The 20,610-nt window shown below is 39.1% G+C and overlaps 1 protein-coding gene across 1 annotated transcript in view; it reads left to right on the top strand.

The window, feature by feature from the left end:
- dock8 (dedicator of cytokinesis 8) overlaps positions 1–20,610 on the top strand; it is a 66,469-nt gene that overhangs the window by 1,382 nt on the left and 44,477 nt on the right. The window contains exons 2-5 of the mRNA XM_077520522.1: positions 8,535–8,634; positions 14,355–14,530; positions 15,270–15,341; positions 15,749–15,857. Of these exons, the coding sequence (XP_077376648.1) occupies positions 8,535–8,634; positions 14,355–14,530; positions 15,270–15,341; positions 15,749–15,857 (457 nt within the window). The remainder of the gene's footprint in view (positions 1–8,534; positions 8,635–14,354; positions 14,531–15,269; positions 15,342–15,748; positions 15,858–20,610) is intronic.

Genomic DNA, 20,610 nt, shown 5'->3' with positions numbered 1-20,610 from the left:
TACATCCATAAGAGATATACTGTGATAATTACACACACTAGATGGGCATCACTGTTTTAAAGATTATGCTTTTTTTTTTTTTTGCTATGTACTGTGAAATCAGGAAAAAAGTTTTCTGATATTATATGATAGACAGTCCACCCCACATATTCACAGTTCTCTCATTCACCAATTTATAAATGCACATTTATTCAAGAGCTGCTATCTGCCACAGCTCACACACAGTCACTCCGGACACTGACTGCCTCACTTAAGCCGACCTTCAAGCTTGTATGGCACTTGACTTTGATCCTCTTCCATTTCCATCTCGAAAGACATCACAGACATACTGACAAATGGCATATAAAGAGCAAGCAAGGTTTAACTTACCGTAATACAAAAAAACAAACAGCGTCACGATTGAAAGAACCGAATAAGTTCAGTGCACTTTTCTTAGAAGGTTGGCTGCAACAGCGTTGGGTCAGAGAAAGGCACCCAGCTATTAACAGCAAATTAGCATTATGATTAATAAGTTGTCTAGGGGGAAAAAAAAAACAAAAGAAAAAAACAACAGAACAGCTACACAGTAGGTACACACTCGAAAACTGAAAATTAATTGGTGACTGCTTTTGTCAGCCATGACGAGGAGCTCTCAGTACAAGGTTAAAAGTATATTAGTATATTAAATATTTATAATAGCAACTATGTTGACTTGAGTTTTGCTGAATTGTGCCACAAATTAGAGATGTTTTTGTTGCATGCGCCACACGCATTGAATGCTTTTTATTGTCATCACGGGGGCTTATGTGCAGTTTACACTGTCTTTTTTTTTTTAGGACTCATCAAGCCACACGGAGTGGGTAGTGTCTCATTTGCATGTAACGGTGGTGAGGGTGAAGACGGTGAAACGTGTGACGCAATTCTCGATCCTTGGGGTCGGGGTGTTTTGACAAAATCATGTCACTCAGTTATTAAGACATCTGTAAACTCTTGTGTTAACATTTGTTTAAATTTCTCAGTGAATTATGCATTCATTTTAACGAGAAAAAAATGAAGGAGGTATGTCGCTATGAAAGTGTACAATTTGTTGCTGCTGATCCTAATTATGATTGTTCTGCCTTGGCAGAGGTTTTCACATTCCACTTTTGCAACATGGTCGTCCAATGTGAGAGATGCAGAGTAAGCAAAGTGCTTACTGTAACATTCATTTATAAAGTGCAGAACCAGCATTGTCTTAATCCCCTTTTTTGCCGTTTGTTAATGGACTTTCAACTTTAAAACAACAACTACAACAACAGTTTTTCACGTGCCACTGTTTTCATCATCATGCCAAATCCTTTATCCATTCCAGAGGGAATGTACCACACTGACATTTTTTATTTTTATAATCCGTGACACATCAAGGATGGTGCTTTGCTTTGCAGCGCTGAGCTCAGCTGCACAGGGATGTGAGGGATTTTTGGGCCACAGCCTGAATCCAGTGATGCGCCAGCAGAGCAGCTGCTTGCAGGGTGCTGTTACGCCAAGGACGTGTGCCACTGATATGCTCATTGATAGTGAAATGATCTTCGTAATCACAATGGAATAAATATTTATCAGTTTAGTGACATTGTGTAAATGTGATGAATTGTTTACTTTATGGAATCAAGAAAACAATAAAAATCCACTGTCTGACAGGGATGCGCATTTGGCCTTGACTATAGGGAAAATGTTTGTTTGTTTTGTAGACTGAAGCAACAGTGTTTTTGTTGGTTGCAAATAAGTAGTGTACTCCATTTGGTCTCAATTGTTCGGCACCATTAATCAACATTCAATTCCACACGGTTGACAGAATTCTTACTGACTAATTCATTGATTAATAAGTTTTTGCACCCATTTTTAACACTGTGTCGAGGTAGTATATATTTTAAATGCTATATTCTATCCACAGAGGTGGGAGTAGGTTGCAAGTAAGCCTCAAATCTTAACCTTCAAGTTTTAAGATAGTCCTGAGTTACTGTGGCAAAAATCAAGCAAATTAAGTTAACTCCTTACTAAATTTCAAGCAAGTCAAATGAAGTCGTTACCCAGTTTAAGCAAGTCATAAGTCAAGTCATACAATATTTACAGCTATTTTCACATTGGCCACTTTGTACTCAGTATCTGGACTTACATTAGTTTGCTGTGCTAACATTCACAAATCATATAATTTGTTTTTAAACAGCTGCGGTAATGTTCAATCAGCTTTTGGTAAGCTTAACAGTGAAATTAATGACGTTTACCTGTCTGTGCATTTTATAGTAATGGATGAAGTTGGATGTCATAGTTCTTGAGCTGCTTATCTTTTGAGTTGCAAACCTTTGCCACTCTCTTTTTCCTGATTTTATTCTCATTTAGTCCATTCCAGATGAATTGGAAAGGAAATCCTGTGTAGGCTTACATCGTTTAGTGGACATTGTGCTGCTGTGGTTTCACTTCAGTTTTCCACCACAAAATGTTTTTTTCATCATAAGCAGAAAAAAGGCAGAAAGAAGAAGTAGTGTTTAATGCTATATAGCACAACATGTGTTTGCAAGTAAAGAGAAGTAGCATAGAGGTAATCATGAACATATGGTAACAGGTGTGATGACAGCTGTGGTTGTCGGGCCGCTACCATTCAATACTTTTTAAGTGAATGGGGGTGGTCCAGATTGAGTTACATGGGATTTGCGCTGACTAAAAACCATAAAAATATACCCAAAAAATGTAATAATAAGAATTAAACTCATGTTGACAGTAAGATTTGTCTTGGTCAGTTTGGCTCTCTTCTGTGTTTGTGCGTGCCTGCCCCTGACAGGAAGCGGAGTCGTGATGGCGCTGATAGCAGTAAGGCCCATTAAAGTCTGGAGACATATGATAGGATGAGACACACAGCAGGGGCATCCCGCTGCCACAATCCCTTTGGAGTGTACGCCATACCATCCTCTGTTATTCTTCCACTTCCTCTTTGGATCAGATGACGGAAGGTGGTCTTTTTCGGGGAGGGGGGAAGCTGTTTCCATGGTCTTGCGTCGTGATGGTGACACCTAACTCATTCACTCCCAGCCATTTTCACTGAAGCAACCCGTTTCGCTCCTAGCTGTTTTACTGGATTTTAACTGATTTTGTAAGGTCCACAGGATATTGTGTTCTATTGCTATAAAAACATGGAACCTTACAAAAGAAAGATCAGAGTCTAAAAGTATATATGTATCTGTTTCCGTTTTGCAGCGATTAGCATTAGAATATAGTTAAGCTAAGTTTCATCAATATTCACATTCCTGGTGAAAACACTGACAAAAAGAGCTTGTTGCAACATGGCCCTGGCTGATCTCTTATACTCTGCTACCACCTACTGGTCGTTTTTTGTAATAAGACCATTGCTTTATATATGCTTTTGCATAATAAAACAACAACATAAAAAAATGTGTAAATCCGTTTTGGGGAGGACAATATATTACAAAACATATTTACACGTTTTTGGGTTTGAATGAGTTAACCAATTAAGGCACATTGCCATCAAGTTATTAGGAAATTGGGAGTTTAGTAATTTTGGCCATCACAATAGAATAGTGGTTTGTTAGTCTGCTTCACAGTCGAGAAGTTCTTTGTTTGAATCTCTGCTAGGATGTTTTATCTCACATTCCGAAAACACAACACGTTAGGCGTTAATTGAACACAAATTCGTGCATAGGTGGATGGTTGAGTGAATGATTGTTTGTCGAAATGTGCCCTGCAGTTGGCTGGCGACCAGTCCACAATGTATCCAAGCCTCTTGCACAATTGGCTGGGATAGGCTCCAGCTCTTCTGCGACCCTAATGAGGTTCAACACTTTAGAAAATGGATGGATGGATTGGATGGGAGACTCTCCGCGCAGCAGAGTAGCCTTCCTAGTAGTTTGCTCATCTACCTCACAGTTACAAAAAATATATCTATCTAAAACAACAATGGTGTGTTTTCTCTGTTGATCAAGACATTCAAATCCCTATGAGCAACCTCCTCCGTAAAATTGGCACACTGCACAAATATGGCACACATTCTGCATAGTTAATAATTAAAAGAATGGAGCTTTATTTTTACTAATGAATGTGTAATACTTTTTGTAAGAACTCAGAAACCTCATGAGCACATGCTCTGAAGAGCTAAATTCCAGCTCTCTATTCTGGCATGAGCCTATCCCAGCTGATTTAGGGGGAGAGGATTGACACACATGCATAATAAATACTGATAATCAAGAGCAGAGTTTCCCATTCAAACATTCAGAATGTTGCAGAATGGTGTGTGTGTGTGTGTGGGGGGGGGGGGGGGGGGTGCATGAGTTGCCGATGCACCGCTGTGTGTGTGTGTGTGTGGGGGGGGGGGGGGGGTGTAGGCAGGGAGTGGGGGGGATACTGTCACATATCCAGGAAGGCTTGCGCAATGATTGCAGAAATGCTGACAAAAACACACCATGTGCACACACAGCAAGTGCAGGCCTGTAGTGTAGGACAACATGACGCAACAAAATTAGCTGCTATTGGGAGGGGGGGGGGGGGGAACTTGGGCGACAGGAGTGGCAGTGTTTTTCTTTCTAGTATGTATTTTGAATTCAATACAAATAGTAATTATGTTTGAGAAATTCATGTGCATAAAGCATGTTCCATCCATCCATCCATCCATCCATCCATCCATCCATCCATTTTTTTTATTATTATGCCCATTTCCAAGTTTGTCTACATCCAAAGCATTGCACTTCTATATTTGTAACATGGCCTAATCGGGTTGTCTTTATGCAATAATCACGAACAACAATTTTTTGGTAATGATGTTACATGGTTATTGTTTTCAAGAACAGCAAACTGACTTAGTGGATTTGTCTTCAGGGTGGTGACTGTGTCTGATGATGTCACCTAGAAACAGGCATCAATATTTGTGACTATTTCCTGACTTAATCATTAGTTGCAGTCTCTCAGTCCTCCTGTCATTTAAGTTAGCTTGTTAAAAAACATTTTGGATATCTCCTACACTGTTGCAGCATGAGTTGCCGATGCACCGCTGCTTGGCTGCACTCGGGTTTTATTTTGGGACGACATCGTCAAGCTGAAAGGGTGAGTCGTCTGGGAAATGACTTAGTGTTTGTTCTCGGGGATCTAAGTCCCGATGTCCTAGACTGGGGTGACACAGCAGAATGGTGATATAACACATAACTCTTCCTATCCTATTGTAATTGTTTCTTTACCACTGCACAATCATTGTCTTCACAGTTTTTATCACTCAAACATTAGACAGTTTACTACAGTTTTATCCAAAGTTTGTAGTGAACAAAATTAGCAGACCATTGGTCTAATTTGAGATTGCCCAAATACCTGCCCGATAAATCTGTTTTTCAGGGTGTTTTCCAGCCAAACGATGGCAGGGTCCAGTGAAGACAATAGTCACAGGCTGCTTGTGTTCTGTGATGAAATAATGGCTGTGTGCTGCTGGCAAGGCCTGATTACTGTTTTACTTGCCTGCTCTTTTTATAGCCAAGCACTTTGTGTTTTGAATGGTAGCAGGCAACCACAATGGGCGCGCTTGCGAATATGCTTGTGCACATGCAAAGGATACTTTTAATCTTCAGTTTAAGTTTTGTCATGACATAGCTATATAAGGGCTTTGTCTTGGTTATTGTTATGGAATGTATGTAGTCGGGATATTTGCGGTGTATTTTGTGGTTTTAGGGTTAGGGCTTGTCCCTTTAGAAGTGGAGTGTTAAAAACATTTTACAAGGCTTAAATTGCCGCGCGTGCAAGTCCAGCGCAGTCATTATCGGTCAATACACTGTCTGAGTCAGAAAAACTTGAACGTTTTTCTTTTGTGTTGGCTCAGTAGCTGCATAACAGTGAAACCAGAGCATTACAGTCTTCCAGTATAGCGGTTGTTTACCTTTTTCATACCTTTCATGTATGGTTTACTTCATTTAGTTCAAGATGATGAATCCGTTATCCTCTCATCTCAAAGTTGACCAAACAGATGATATGAATGCTCAGAAAGGCTTGAGTGTCACTTACTATACAGAAACAATTGATGAACTGCGATAGTACCTCCAAAGTTGGAGGTCCCAGTTGTCTTTTTTGGGGGAAAAATATCACTCAAAAGTTGTTCAAAAACTCTCATTCTTGTGTAACGCACAAGACCTCAGCAGAATTCACCAGGGCTCATTTTAGCGAGCATCAAAAGATGAATTTGATGGACTGTTTAGCGAAGAAGGCTGTGACATGTACTGTACATGTACATAAAAAAAATATGACACAGGCAGACCCAACATTTGCTGATAGCATTAGCTTGTGGCTAACCTATTTTGATATTTATATGGCCATTAAGGATGATAAAATAATACTTAAAAAATTGGCTCTACAGTTGGTAAAGGTTTTTGAAGACATCAGTTCAATTATCATTTTTCTTATGGGAATTTTGTCTCCATTGTTTTTCCTATCATACATTCAAACCTCTTCAGAATCTACAGTTCAGTTGTGTTGCATGAATGGTTTGGTGTAATCATTCACAGTTAGTGTACTACCGGTAAGTGCTCTAAGGTGAGGTTCGGGTGTTGGTTTCTTCTCTGTTTTGTGCTTCCATCTGCCCACTCCTTGGACATCAATTAAAACATGGTCAACATGTTTGTTCATACATAAACACAAGTGTGTGTATGAAGTGTGGGTTTTAGTATGTGACCAGTATACATGACATATACTATAGTATACAGTATTCGTGTCTGCTGATTTTTAAGGCTCCTTGCCTGTATCCATTCAGGGGTTTCAATTTTCAAATGATAGGCGGAGTAGTTGTGATTACATAAAATGCAGGACTAACGTCGGCTGATTTTTAACGCTCCTTGCCTGTATCCATTCAGGGGTTTCAATTTTCAAATGATAGGCGGAGTAGTTGTGATTACATAAAATGCAGGACTAACGTCGGACTTTGCTCTGAAAACTCTATGCTGCTCACCCACCTGTACATTTCTTCACCTTCCTGGTATGTCATGTCTTTACTAACATAACATGTGACATTGTTTGTAAATGGAAGGTGTGTCACAATTAAAAACAGCGAGATTTTACCATGGAGCATTTAAGTTCTAAGACTTCCCCTTCTCTTAACACTTTCCGGAGGCTGGTCCATTTTTTTTGAATAATTTGCAAAAATGATCCACAAAGGTCAAAGAACATTTCGTGTGACTTAAAAGGAATATTTTTCCAGACTATTTTGGTCGACATCTTTCTGCATTTTAGATAACACACAGTCACCAATTTGTTCTTGTAATGCCTATAATGTCAGATACAGTATGTACAGTCAATGGACATTGTTTTTTTCTTCAAAAATCATGAAATGCGCTTACATTTTATCAAATGTCTGAATCTTATAAGGATGCATCATGAGTACGATGCTTGAGTGGTGTTGATATACTGGTCCTCCTCCACTTTAGACAGGGTTTATAGTGGTAATTAGCAACACTTTGGATCGCCGGTCTTGTTACATATATATTTGGAACCAGACATTAACATGAACAAGTGGGCGGTGCTGTGGTGTGAGTTCAGCACTGGCACGGTCTGCATTTTATTGTACCATGGATATAAAAAGTCAACACTCCTCTTCAAATGGCAGCTTTTACTGTCAGTAGAAAAAATAGACCTATATACAGTGGAATACAATTTATTCCATGATGCCAGGTGACTGGGTGTTCTAATTTCAAAACAATTTTTCCTTCAGCAAAAAATGCAATTTGTTTTCTTAAAGGCTTTAACTGCTACCTCTATAAAATCTTTATTAACTGTTGTGTTCAGGTAAAGTTTTTAATAGCATTATGACATTTGTAACTGTCACTGTAAAATCAATAAATAACTATTATTGTCGCTGGCCACTATACTAAAAGGAAAGCTTTACAGAAAAAAATAATTTGTATATATTATGTATAATAGACAAAAATAAAAATAATAAAAGTTCCTGTAAAAGCTTTGAACCTTCTGTTCTAAAAGTGTCAAACCCAATGCAAATATTAATTCATGTTTGTTTGTTAGTGAAGCATAAAGGTTGAGCTGCAACAAACTTCCTCACTGGTTTATTCTTTTCACTCTGGCCTGCCCACTTTTTGGCATTGCAAACACACAACTAACCACACATGCACACCCACTTGTATCTTCCCAGTGTCCTTGAATGTATGTAACGCTCCATTGCAATGTCATGTAGATTTTCTGCCGCAGTCTGACTCTTAAATCAGGACCCCCTATTTATACCACGGGGTGCCAACGTGACAAAGCCTCAACTTAGTTGCGCTTCTGTAGTATGGAGGGAACAATAGTGTGAATGGAATCGGCCTGGATGAGCAATTCAAACTAATGCGAGTGGGAACAATGGTGGAGCTGGAGTTGTAGCATTCAGTAAAATCTATGACGTGCTTGGTGAAGTTGAAATATGCAGAGAAATATTATTTTAAACAATGTTCAATGTGTGGTGGAGCACAAGTTGGTCTTATTTGAAAGGTCACAGTTTCCACTACATTGGCATGCTGCCCCTGACCGTTGCCTTCATGTTTTAATTCCAGGCATTCATCGGCAGAGATCAGACGAAACTTCAGTGGGAACTATGGCTATTATCACAGACGGTCAAACTCCAACGCCTCAACCACGACGTACCTCACCGTGGTGAGTTGTGCTTTGTATCCACTGAGTGTGTTATGTAATTCAGAAGCATGTGACTCATTAATCTAAATAAGAAAACAAGCATCCAGTACTGCACGCATTGCTTGCAATGGAAATGAACGCTGCATGACGATGAAACAAATACAGTGAGTGACCTCAAGCGATGAACTCTTAACTGAGTTTGTTCAGCTTTTTCTTGGGCTTTTGGTGTCGCAGCATCAAGTGTTTAGTTCCTCTGTGAAACTGCTGTTTTCCATGAAAATCAGGGGGAATGGGGCAAAAAATCCCAGAAAAAAAACAACAACAAAAATCCCAAAATATTTTTACAAATATTGTAAAACATTGAAAAAAATTATTTTTTTAATTATTTTTTTAAATATTTCCCCCCTTTTGAAACTAAACAAAGGCTCATTTGTCAGATGTCTCTAAAAGACTGTCTTGAGCAATTGTGCTGTGGCCTCAGCTGTGCCAAGGCTGAATTTTTGAATTTGATGATCACAAGTCTTTGTGTCTTGTCAACACAAATTTGTGATGAGCAATGGATTTCGTGATTGGAATGTGAAAGGAAACGATCCAAAGCCATTGCTGGACACAAATAGAGGAGCTACTAGTTGTGTTGAGTGTTTGTGTTAGTGTCTCATGTGTCATACCAAAATAAAAATGAAACGAAGAGGAAACTGTAGGAACCAGATACGAACAATTGGTCAATTGTTTGGATTTAATTGCTGTGTAATCACATCTTGAAGAGAAGCGGAGTGCACTGGAGTACATGACTGCAAATAGCAGAAAAGCTGTTCTGTCAAAAGCCCATTTAACACCGTCAACACAATTGCGTGGATTGTCAGCGTTTCCCTTTCCGATCAGTCATTAAAGGTCCAATTGTTGGATGGATTAAAGATTATAAGTGAGTTTCCTGTAGCGTGGAATGTTTAGAAGGATTTTAGTTTTCTCTCCTATCTTCTTTTGCGGTCACTGTCCGTGTGTGTGGTCAACACCGATAAATTACGATCAACAGCCTCTGTGATTGTGATAGAAAATGGAGCAATAGCTATTTCTTCTTCTATTGCTGCCCATTCTCCTTATTTATATTGAAGGCCCCGTCACACCATGCTACCTCTCACAGGTCAATCTTGGTACTACGGGGAGACAGTTGGTTTGCGGGAGGAGACTTGCGATTGTCATTGGAGGTATCGTCTTGTTTGTAGTGTACTCTGTTCACCTCCCTATGTACACCTTAAGAGGAGTAAGAACACAACAGTTTTTGTCTCTCACATTTTCTAAAAATCTGTTAAGATGTAAAAAAAAAAAAATCGTAGAAGAAAAATCGTAAGAGAAGCGCACATTAACACACTTGGGAGATTCCGTCTGCTGTAAAGTTGGCGACAAGCTGAGCGACTCAGGCTGTGTGAAGCTGACGGGATGATGCACAGTAATCCATCGGAGGGATTTGTTCCCACTCTCACTCCTGTGAACCCTTTCTTCACACTTTTATTTTCTGTTCCCGCCCTTCCTCTCCGCATTTGCCGACCTACATCTCGCTCGAGCCGGCTGAGTTTTCCAAAGCTCCGAGGCGGCACTCCTGACACTCACTATCACTGACTGAGTACGCTCCATGCCTTTGATTTACCCCGCCCCCCTCACTCCCTAGTGAAGATCCTTGAACGAGTCAGCTGACAGGCATTAAGGAGGACGCCTCGCACCATTCATCTATTTTCTAGCTCGCGGCGGCGTGCTACACGGTTAATCCTTAACCTGCTTGGGAAATGGGTCAGGAGCTAGGCTGGGTGGGGGTCTGCCTACCTTGCAGCTTACAAGGGCAAATCTTTAATATGGCCGGATTTGGGATGTGGGAGAGCGATTTTTAATACCATAATCTCTGCGATGACAGTTTCCGCGTTTGTTTTCAGATTTCCCTCCATTTTCTTCTACAACTCGCATGAGAAACAAATCCATCCATCAGTTTTCTATAGCGCTTGTCGTTGTTATGGTTGCAGGTGAACTAACCGGCGAGAGACCGTGTACACCCTGGATTGGTCGCCAATCAGTCGCAAGGGACATATAGACAATATAGACTATGAGTGAGCAAAACATGTCCTCGAGGGTCGGAGTCCTGCAGGTTATATATATGATCAGCTCATCAGCAAGCTCTGTATAAGCCTAATAATGTTCTTCTATTGATTGGAATCAGCTGTGTTGGAGCATGGAAACATGCAAAACCTGCAGGGCTCTGGCCCTCGAGAGTTTGCCCATCACTGATGTAGACAAACACATTTACACCTTTGATTAAGTCTCTTTATTTTTCCTAACCAGCATCCTTTTATAATGTGGGAGGTACTTGGAAGAAACCGACGCAAGCGCAGGGAAAACATGAAAACTACAGAAGGGCTTGACCCAGAATTTTAACGAGAACGTAAGAACTTGTAATGCAGAATTTCTACCCACTAGTACAGTGGTTCTCAAATGAAGGTACGTGTACCCCTGAGGGAAGGCACTCCGGGGGGTACGGGAGATATTAAAATATATTTCAAAAGTATTTTTGTTAATCTTTCAGAAAAATATAAATTCATAAAATTAATTTTATATTCAATAGGGTATTCAGTTTCAGTGTTCTAAAAACCCAGCACCTCCCCCTTATCAGAATGGTTTGACCCAACTTGTCATATGCCAGTAGAATCACCTGTCAGTCACATGAAAACTTTATTTAAAATTCTGTTAATTATTTCTTTTTGAGAGCTTTACTATGAGCCCAAAGGAAGACACTTGTCCATCCATCCATTTTCTGAACCGCTTAATGTTGATAATTATTATGTACACAAAGTTTTATTCATAATTAAATTGATTCTTTATTTTTTTTAGTTACATATTTTTAAATAAAAACAGACAATGATGGCACAGCACTTGGTTTGAAGTCTATTTTTTTATTTATTTATTTATTTTTAATCAGAAATGCTTTGCACTGGTAAGGGGTACCTGGCTGAAAAAAATATCTCACAGGGCAAACGTCACTGAAAAATGGTTGAGAACCACTGCACTAACACACCACGCTTAAATGAAATAGAAAAGTTGAATGTGTGTTTGTGCGCGCAAGTATTATCCGTTAATGGATGGAGGGAGGGTGAGCTGATGTCACTTCCTGTTTTGCCTTGTGGTTTGTTTGAAATCTCACATTAGGTAGGTTCAAGGCTCAATTTAAAGTCTTTACGTCGCCCAAAGAAATGCATTATTTGATAACGTTGATCTCTGATCCGCTGCACTTTTTAGCTTCTAGGAATATGAGGATAATATTTAAGAGGATCTGCAATCATGGCTTAGATTCAATAAAAAGCAGCCAGCACCATGCAGTGTAGGTGCACGCTGTCACTTTTCATATCCGGCATGCGCCATTTTGCATGCTTCCCCTTTTGGGTCACTTTTCAGTTGTCAGCAGGGTAAGTGCACAGCATTTCTCTTTTAGCACATATAAGGATGACCATGCTAAAATGCTTATGAATCTTCTTCAATTGTTGAAATGATCACATTTTGATTGTGCTTGTTGATCTTTCTAAGTCTTATGTATTGAGTGTGTTTTTAGCAGACTTTTCCTGAGTTTTTCTTAACCCTTTTTTATTCACAGTTAATATACAGGCATTAACTACTAAGAGGGTGTTGCTTCCACATAGCAACGTGAACTGATCAGAGGCATGCATACATTTGCATTTACTTGTTCTAGCCGCCACACTTGAAACAGAGGCGACCGCCACTATGCAGACAGTGTTGTAGACTTGTCATCAGAACAGTAGCTTAAGGTTATGTCTGCTCCTAATGAACCACCCCTTGAACATTAATACTTACCCTTTGCATTATAATTTGCTTCTGAAAAGCATGCCTTAGGATGGCCTGATCTGCAGCAACATGTCTGTAGGTAAATGGAATTTGCTTGACACTCAATTGTTGGGTTAAGCAGTGACTCATGTTATGTTCCTGCAGCCATTTCTCCCTCTTCTCACTCTGTTAACTTAGTTGAGATATTTTTACCATTCTATTAACACTCTATTTTTATTTAATATTATGGTACATCCTACATTTTTTTTCTCTCAGCCTATCACTTACAGTGTCCAACGTGAATGAGTACAGCCCCCTTTGAAAAATAAGCTTTTTAACAATTTCTCAAGATTCTAGCGGTGTTGTGCAGAATCGGGGGAAAAAAGATCTGGGAATAATGGGTATAATAAACAGAAAGAGATATAAAAATAGATCATTTCTAAAAACAACGAATTAGTGGAAATATAAAAGTGATAGTGTCACGTGGATAACTTTGATATGACAATCAATATAAAACAAAATGTTAACAATATAACTATTATGTGATTGAGTGACAACAAGAAGAATTTATGGAATTCTGATTTTTAGACTAATTTCAGGTTGCTCTAGTAATACAAATTCTCTGGTCCGGGGTCAAACTCAGGCTTAAACCATTGATTAACTGTATGCTGAATGTGAAAGGTGTATACATATGTGATTGTAATTTGAAGCACTAAATTGTAATATTGAAATAAGCAGATTGTTGTGATTCAGAATTATGATACTGTTAATCCAGGGTGTCAAAGTTGTTGCCAAAAAGATATTTTAACATTAGTTTAGCAAATGAGCACATATGATTTTGTTGGTTTATGGTTGTATTATGCTCAGTGTTTTATGACGCAAAGTTAAGTTAAACTTAATAATCAATGCAGAGCACATATTGCAAAGGTGAGTCACACCTCATCCTTTTTAAATTGTCCTTAATTGTCACACAAGTTTAGAAAGAACTTAACCTTTCTAATACTGTAAAAATAAGAAAACATTCCACCTGGAGTCTCACTAAATCCATTGTTTCTCATCATTCGTCTCCCTCTTCCACGCCAAAGCAAAAGCACTTTTAATGCGCTAACACAATTTTGTGTTACTTGCTGAGCTGAGGCCTCGTGAGGTCTACTGAGGACATCACATGTTCACTGTACTGATATATTCAACATCATTTAATCTTCGTGTTGTCATTAGCCTCATTTTTGCAACCGTTTTTTTTTTGTTTTGTTACAAAGCACCTGCTCTTTATGTATTGCCTCCCGCTTCTGTGCTGTTCTTTTAAGTGCCACCTGGAGTTAGGCTCGTTGCGTTTATGGAGGATTTTGGACGCTATGTTCCAAGCCCTCCCTCTCTCCCGATTAAATACTGCAGAACATACAGCAAGAGTGACTGTGAGTTGTACTGTTGCCTAGTCGAGGTTTGAGCTAAAAATAGAACCATCTGTCTAATGCAGGCCACTTTGTTCCAGTTTTTGTTGTTGTTTTTTTTGGACAGGTAAGAGCTAGCAGAAAATTGCTTGTTAGAATAGTGAAATGCTGTTCTAATTAAATTCATCGCTTGGCTGATTGTTAATATGATGAGTATCCTCGTGGTTAAACTGGTAAACTGATGATGGTGTGTTGGTATGGTGAACAGGGCATCGCAGTGGACTAGTGTTTATGCTACTCAGTTCAGAGGTCCAGGTTCAAATCACAACATTTATGTTTTCAAACCCCACACTGGATGACCGGAGCCGGGATTCAAACCCGAGTATCAGAAATGTGAGGCAGATGTGCTAACCACTAAATCTCAGTGCTGCCTGGAAGCAAACAGTTGTCCTAAATGATTAAGAAGAAAAATTAAGTGTATTGATTTAGCTCTGTTTGTCCTAAACATTTTTTTTTTCCATTTTTCCTTAGCCGCAGTCGTATGACGCGGTGGATCCTTTGGACCTGGAGGAGTTCCTGATGTCGCAGCTCCGAAGCGGCGACTCCGCCCTGATGCAGGAGCTCGGCGACTTCCCTGACGACGACCTGAAGGTGGACCTGGTGGAGAAGGAGTGTCGCACCGTCCGACATCCCGTCCCTGACGACGGGTGGGTTGCCGCCTCGCAGACGTTATAGCAGAGGAACTAAAATTCTCAAGTTCATTCACTCATTCATTCATTCATTCATTCATAGAAATATGCTTCAATAATATAACATATCAAACTAGAATGGCATCTAAATCACAAATTGTGAGTACCTTTAATTTTCTCGACTCAGTGATGGATTTGGATTTTTTTTTTTGTACTCATTATTGATTGCATGTTTTTGTTTTTTGTTTATATTCTTTTATTCTTTTTTCCCCCCTCCATAGTGTATTGAATTTGTAAGGATTTTATTGCATTTTTAATTTAGATTGTTTTTTTTTCCACAATTGATTTGATTTATTTATTAAATCAGTATTGGATTGTGCTATAAACACTGTTTTGGCATTTATATTGTCACACCTTAGGGGATTATTTGTACTTTGTAATTGCTACACCCATGGTTATAAAAGAATTTGCACTCTTTGATTATTTTTCACATTTTGAATTCGCTTCTCAAAAAAGGGTTTCATTTTTTCAGTTGAGTTGTGCAAGTTGTAAGTCACATTAATCGTGGAAAAGTTTTAATTATGTGTCTTGGTTTCATTTGTTTTGTCTTTTTTTAATGAAAAAAAATCTGGCATTGAACAAGGATGTATAGAATTTCTCTCTCCACTGTAATTTTGTTACTTTCCACCTTTGATTATTTGATTGAGCTTTTCTTCCTGCTAGTGTGTTATCATTCCATCTTGTTTCAATTTTGCAGAGTGGAGTTGGATCCCCATGTGAGAGATTGCGTCAAGAGTTACACCCAACCGTGGCTTGTGGTGTCTAGAAGGTCAGGCCTTTCAGCTAGTCCCATTCCCTTTAGTTTCACAAATACCTTGACTTTTAAAATGATGACATTGGGTGGAGGGCTGAATTGTAAAACAAAAATCTTAAGATTAAGCAGGATGTGCAAGCTTTTGTGCGTTGTCCTCAGCATAGAAAAAGTGACTGCAGACACTTGAGTTGCTTGGGAGGTGGCACATGTTTGTGAAACGGAACCAGGACACATCAGAGAGGCCGATAAATAATACACACCTCCAATCTGATGCATTAACACAGCCGCTATGTTAGTGTACAAGACTTTGATGTGTGTTTTATCTACACTGATTACAAGTGCAGAGGTGTATCAGTGATAACCATGCGTGTTGTTTCTAGCTTGCCTGTCTAGCTTTTGTGTGTTTCTGTGTGTCCACAAAGGTGCCAAGGGGATGGCTGGAGTGCATATACTGAGCGATCCGGCCTGCACAAGCTCCTTCAGAAGCAGACCTTTGAGTCTGATGTCCAGCCACTCAAAGACGACACACCAGTAAGATAGAATTCTCGCAGTAAAGTCAAGCTTAACATCCATTTGCGCTCAAGGGCCATGTTTGATTTTTGAGATAGATCGATATAATTTTTTTCAATGTCGATATCGATACTCAACTGAACTTTGTCAAAATATTTCAGCAGAGTACCGGTATTTATTTTGAACAATTTTCTACAGTTCATACATTTTTCGAAAATTCCGATCCAAAATATCTGAATTGTTAAGTTTTACTTGTCTTAGTTTTAATTTCAAACACAAACAGAAGGTGCAGAGAATCCTCAGGGTCAGCAGCCTCTAACTAAAAAAAATAAAAATAAAGTTAACTGAACATTTAAATAAATATTTACCTGAAGTTGATGCAGATTTAAATCGATCTATTAGCCTTATTTTTCAAAAAGGCCAATTCCGATATTTGACTTCATGGGTTGAAAGGCACTCCAGCATGCCTATTCTATGGTATTTGTTAAGCTATCAAAAATTTTTCACATTATGTACCCAAACATCTCAAACTCATCTGTAGGAGCAATAAGACTTGAACTTTAGATAATAATCTGTGTCATGCAGGCAAGAAGAAGTTCCAGCCTTGACTCATTCATTTCCTTCTTGTGTCATTGTGTAATCCTCTGACTTGCCTCTCAGCTGTTGTGTCACACTAATATTGTGTTAGTCACTTCAAATTCTCCATGCGCCCGCTGGACTTCAATGAGACAAAAAGTCTAGGTTAGCATCCAGTTCAGCTCGCCATGGCCAAACCCTGATCTTGTTTGTGTTTCCATCATTGGGTGTGTAGGTGGCAAGGCGATAAATAGTGCTACTCCTTGTCTTTACGCAGCTGGATGTTTTTGCCCGGTCAACTTCATTGTTGTTATTTAATTCATTCTCATAAAAGTGCACAATCTTGTCTCCTAAAATTACATCTTTATTCTCAGAAAATTACAACTTATTGCCCATAGTTGTGTCTTCATTTTGGGTGGGGCATAGAATTCCATGACTAATTGTGATGTTATTCTATATGTTTCTGTAATTTCAATATGGCCCTACAACTCCTTCGTAGTCAATGAATTCCAAAAAGCAGCCTTTGGTGCAAGTTTGTTTGGTGGGAAGTGGGGCTGTAGTTAGTTAGAGCAGCATGGCAGTCCATACTGATCAAGGCTTGAGGGAGACAACAACACAGAGGGGTGGGGGTAGGGTTTGAAAGTGGACAACACAGCAGTGTCTTTCTACTGGAGCAATATGGCCTGGAAAAAAACCTATTTTTTTCTTTTTTCCCCCCAAACAAATTTAATTTCTGATTTTTATTCAGTTATACCGTTCGTTTTATAAAAAAAAAAAATAAAAAAAAAAATGAAACATTCAAAACAAATTTAGCTATTTTCTCCCCCCCTACCCCCAACCTCCACCCCCCCTCTGGGATTTGATTAATTTCTCCTAATACCAAAAAAATGCCCCCCCCAGCATTTACATACAGCAAGTTCCATAGAAATAACAGAAGTAAATATTTCCAAGTGCTGTTGTCATAATATGACTAAATAATAAAATCCCTAATAAAATAATAATATATTTTAACATCATAAAATGATTCATCAAACTTCATAGCTTTGTAAATGGCGTGTACCACCTCATTGTTTTTTGTCAGCAGATTAGTATCCTGCAGGTATTTTCGGTACTTTGCAATTTTCTGTGATTGTCATTCTTTCTTGTCATCCACAAAACAATGTGAAAACGACTTAGCTCATGTTGTCTGTTTCTTGGTGGAATTAAAGTTGATTTATTTATTTATTTATTTTTTTAATAGTCACTTTCGCTTAGATGAAATGTCAAATTTAGCGACCGAATTACTAAGTTGGCAGCCCTGACTGACTGTACTTTTGTTAACTAGTTTCTATCTGTTCATAGCCATTTTGTTTCTGTAAGCATGGTGCATAAGTGAGGATGTGCTTTCGAGTTCGGAAGCAGCGAAAAAAATAAAATAAAATTCTGACAAATAACTTTGAAATAATCGAGAAAAACTCCCAGCCCAAGTGAGCAATGCTATTTTCTCCAAATTTAAACTACAGTCCTCGCCTCTATTTTAGTAGACAGCACACTGATGCTGAATTTAAAGGGAAGCCGAGAACCTCGTCGGCTCGGTTCATGGCCACAATGGCGCAAAAGCTTGTTTATAAGTGCGAAAATACAGAAAGAAAGAACATTCCAACCATGTGCACACTGCACAGTTAGACCACACTTGCTCTCGACTTGCACAGGGGTCGAAACAAGGACCCTTTGTTTTTGCAAAGGAAAAAAAAGGTGTATTCACCTCCAACTCTGTCTTCCACAAGTGCCACATTCTATCCAGTAATTTGCAGGTGATCTGTCAAGGTTGTGTGTATCACACTCCTCCTTAAGCTAGTTCAGAACAGGATACTGGATACATGGCTCGACATGTTTTAGTGAATTATCTTCTTTTAATTACTTCCTAGTCCCTTTTTCTTGGCCCACAACTGGAATTTGGTGCCAAGTTCCCATCCTCCTTTGTCTCAAACTGACCAACACTCGGCCTCTAAGCCTGTGGCAGCGCCAGCCAATCTGAGTCCTCGCCATCCTCGGCAACCAACTCCCCCACCCACCCTGTCACTCCGTCCATGCCAGCGCCGCTTAATCACCCAAACCAAAAAGGCCTTTATTGGAGCGGCCAGCTTCCCATGATCTGCATGCCAGATAGAGTGTGACAGTGACGGGAAGAACGGGGCGATTGTCCTTCGGCACGTCCGTTTTTGCTGTCGCAGCCTCTGGATCATGGTGCGATGCTCAGACAATTCTTGACAGCTAAGTATGGGACTGACGTGTGATGGGAGTGAAGGAGACAAGGACAGCTTAGGGGATAGTATGGCGAGAGGTTCAAAGACAAGAGGTTGGTTAGGCGTATGGAGGCTGAGTAATTCAATATGATGTCACGGCCCGCGGATGCTCCAGTTGGTTAATTGTAAATAAGTCTAATGACCATCATGGCAGACAGCACAATGGTTTAGTGGTTAGCTGACAGCTTTCCTGTATAAAGTTTGCCTGATATCCTCATGCTTAAGAGTGCATCAACTTAAGAGTTTTCAAGTTACTCGCCGTTACTTGATCAATTTTTTGTTTTTGTTTTTTTTTTTGTTTTTTTTGGTTTTGTTTTTCCTTTTGTTCCTGGCCAAATTAGGTAAGAGCAGGCTTCATATATGTCGCAGCCAAAATTTTAGAAATGCTTCTCTGTGTGATGTGTTATCCAGAATTCTAATTATTCATACATTACTTCTGCATAGGCATAATTTATGATATAGATTTTCTATTGTGTGGGCCCAACACAAGAGCAGACAAGAAACCTGGTTTGGATTTACTTAGCCTCCTACCATGTGTGTAACATAAATGTCACAAAGCTACAATTACTGTATATCCTGTTAGCTAACAGCTAATGGGATGTCTTTATTTCAAAGCTACAGCCGCAACTGCAGAACACATCAATAATATTGACAAACAGCTCCAGTTTCACTGTACTGCAAAGCATCACATTGCGGCCTCATTTCCTTTTTCAATCTGATGACTAAATTACACTTCACCGGCCGCAGCGCACATCTTAAGAAATCCTTATACAATGTGATAGAAGTTGCATAATTATCAAGACAAGAGCCTTTCACTAACTTGAGCAGACCATACTACTTTGTGGTATTGTCTGTGGACAAGAAACTGTCAAGACTGTCAGGGCTGTCTTGATGCCTGTCAGCTGTTTTGTTGTGTCCTTGACAACAACTAGAGAATTCTTTTTGAATCTGAAGTGTGATTTTATGCTTCTCAAAACATAGCAAAGTCTTGTATTGATCAGTTCATTTTAGTTTAAATTTAGGCCATGTTTGTAAGACAACAACTCAAGTAAAATGTGATGGTTTGGACCTGTAAAATAGGAGGAAAGGTCTCATTAAAGCTAAAATTTATGCCTCTGCCAGGCATTAAAGTCCTAAGATGAGAAGTAGTTTTAATCTTTGAGGTTGCCTATACTAACATCTTAACCGACATGATGGGCAATAAGAAGTCGGTATATGTGTGCTTAGTTTTGGCGAGTGCCGCATTTCACACCTGAGTCTTCGGTAGGGACTTAGAAATGTCCAAATGCACACCTTAATACCACCACCATTACACAATTTTTGCAAAAGAAGATACGAAAATGCAAGTGGCATATTGGGCATTAATGCCATTATTACGAAAGCAACAATCATAGTTAATTCTTTATCTTACTCCAAACAACTCCAAACTTCACTACAATATCATTTGGAGCCATTGACATTCAATATTTATAACTTTGAACCTTTACCAAATTGTGTTTTGGTGTGTGTATGTTTATTTCCAGGGTACGGAAATGGCACAGATTCAGTGGAATTACCCATATATTGCCTATGTTAATTTAAGTTGCTGCACAGTATGATCCCACAACACGTAACGAAAAAATGGACATGCGTGAAAGAACCCATAATTTCTGCTCACAAACCAGGGAAACCTTATCTCCTCCCCGACATAGAAAGACTTTTGTCTCTTAGTCGAGATGTCTCACTTCAGTTTACTCCCTTAAAACCAATGACTACTTTCTTGCACAAACAAAAATGTGAATTGATGTTTTCTGGTCAGTAAATAGAAAAGGATTGGTTCCATAAAAACAAGCAAAAAAAACAAAAACAAAAACAAAAAAAGACCTAACTTTTTTTTTTATATAGCACACAAGGCATCTTTAGGTGTAGGTAAT

Source organism: Festucalex cinctus, chromosome 5 (assembly GCF_051991245.1).
Source record: "Festucalex cinctus isolate MCC-2025b chromosome 5, RoL_Fcin_1.0, whole genome shotgun sequence".
Taxonomy (NCBI): domain Eukaryota; kingdom Metazoa; phylum Chordata; class Actinopteri; order Syngnathiformes; family Syngnathidae; genus Festucalex; species Festucalex cinctus.
Note: the sequence above shows the minus strand (reverse complement) of the source record. Positions and strands in the feature narration are given on the sequence as shown.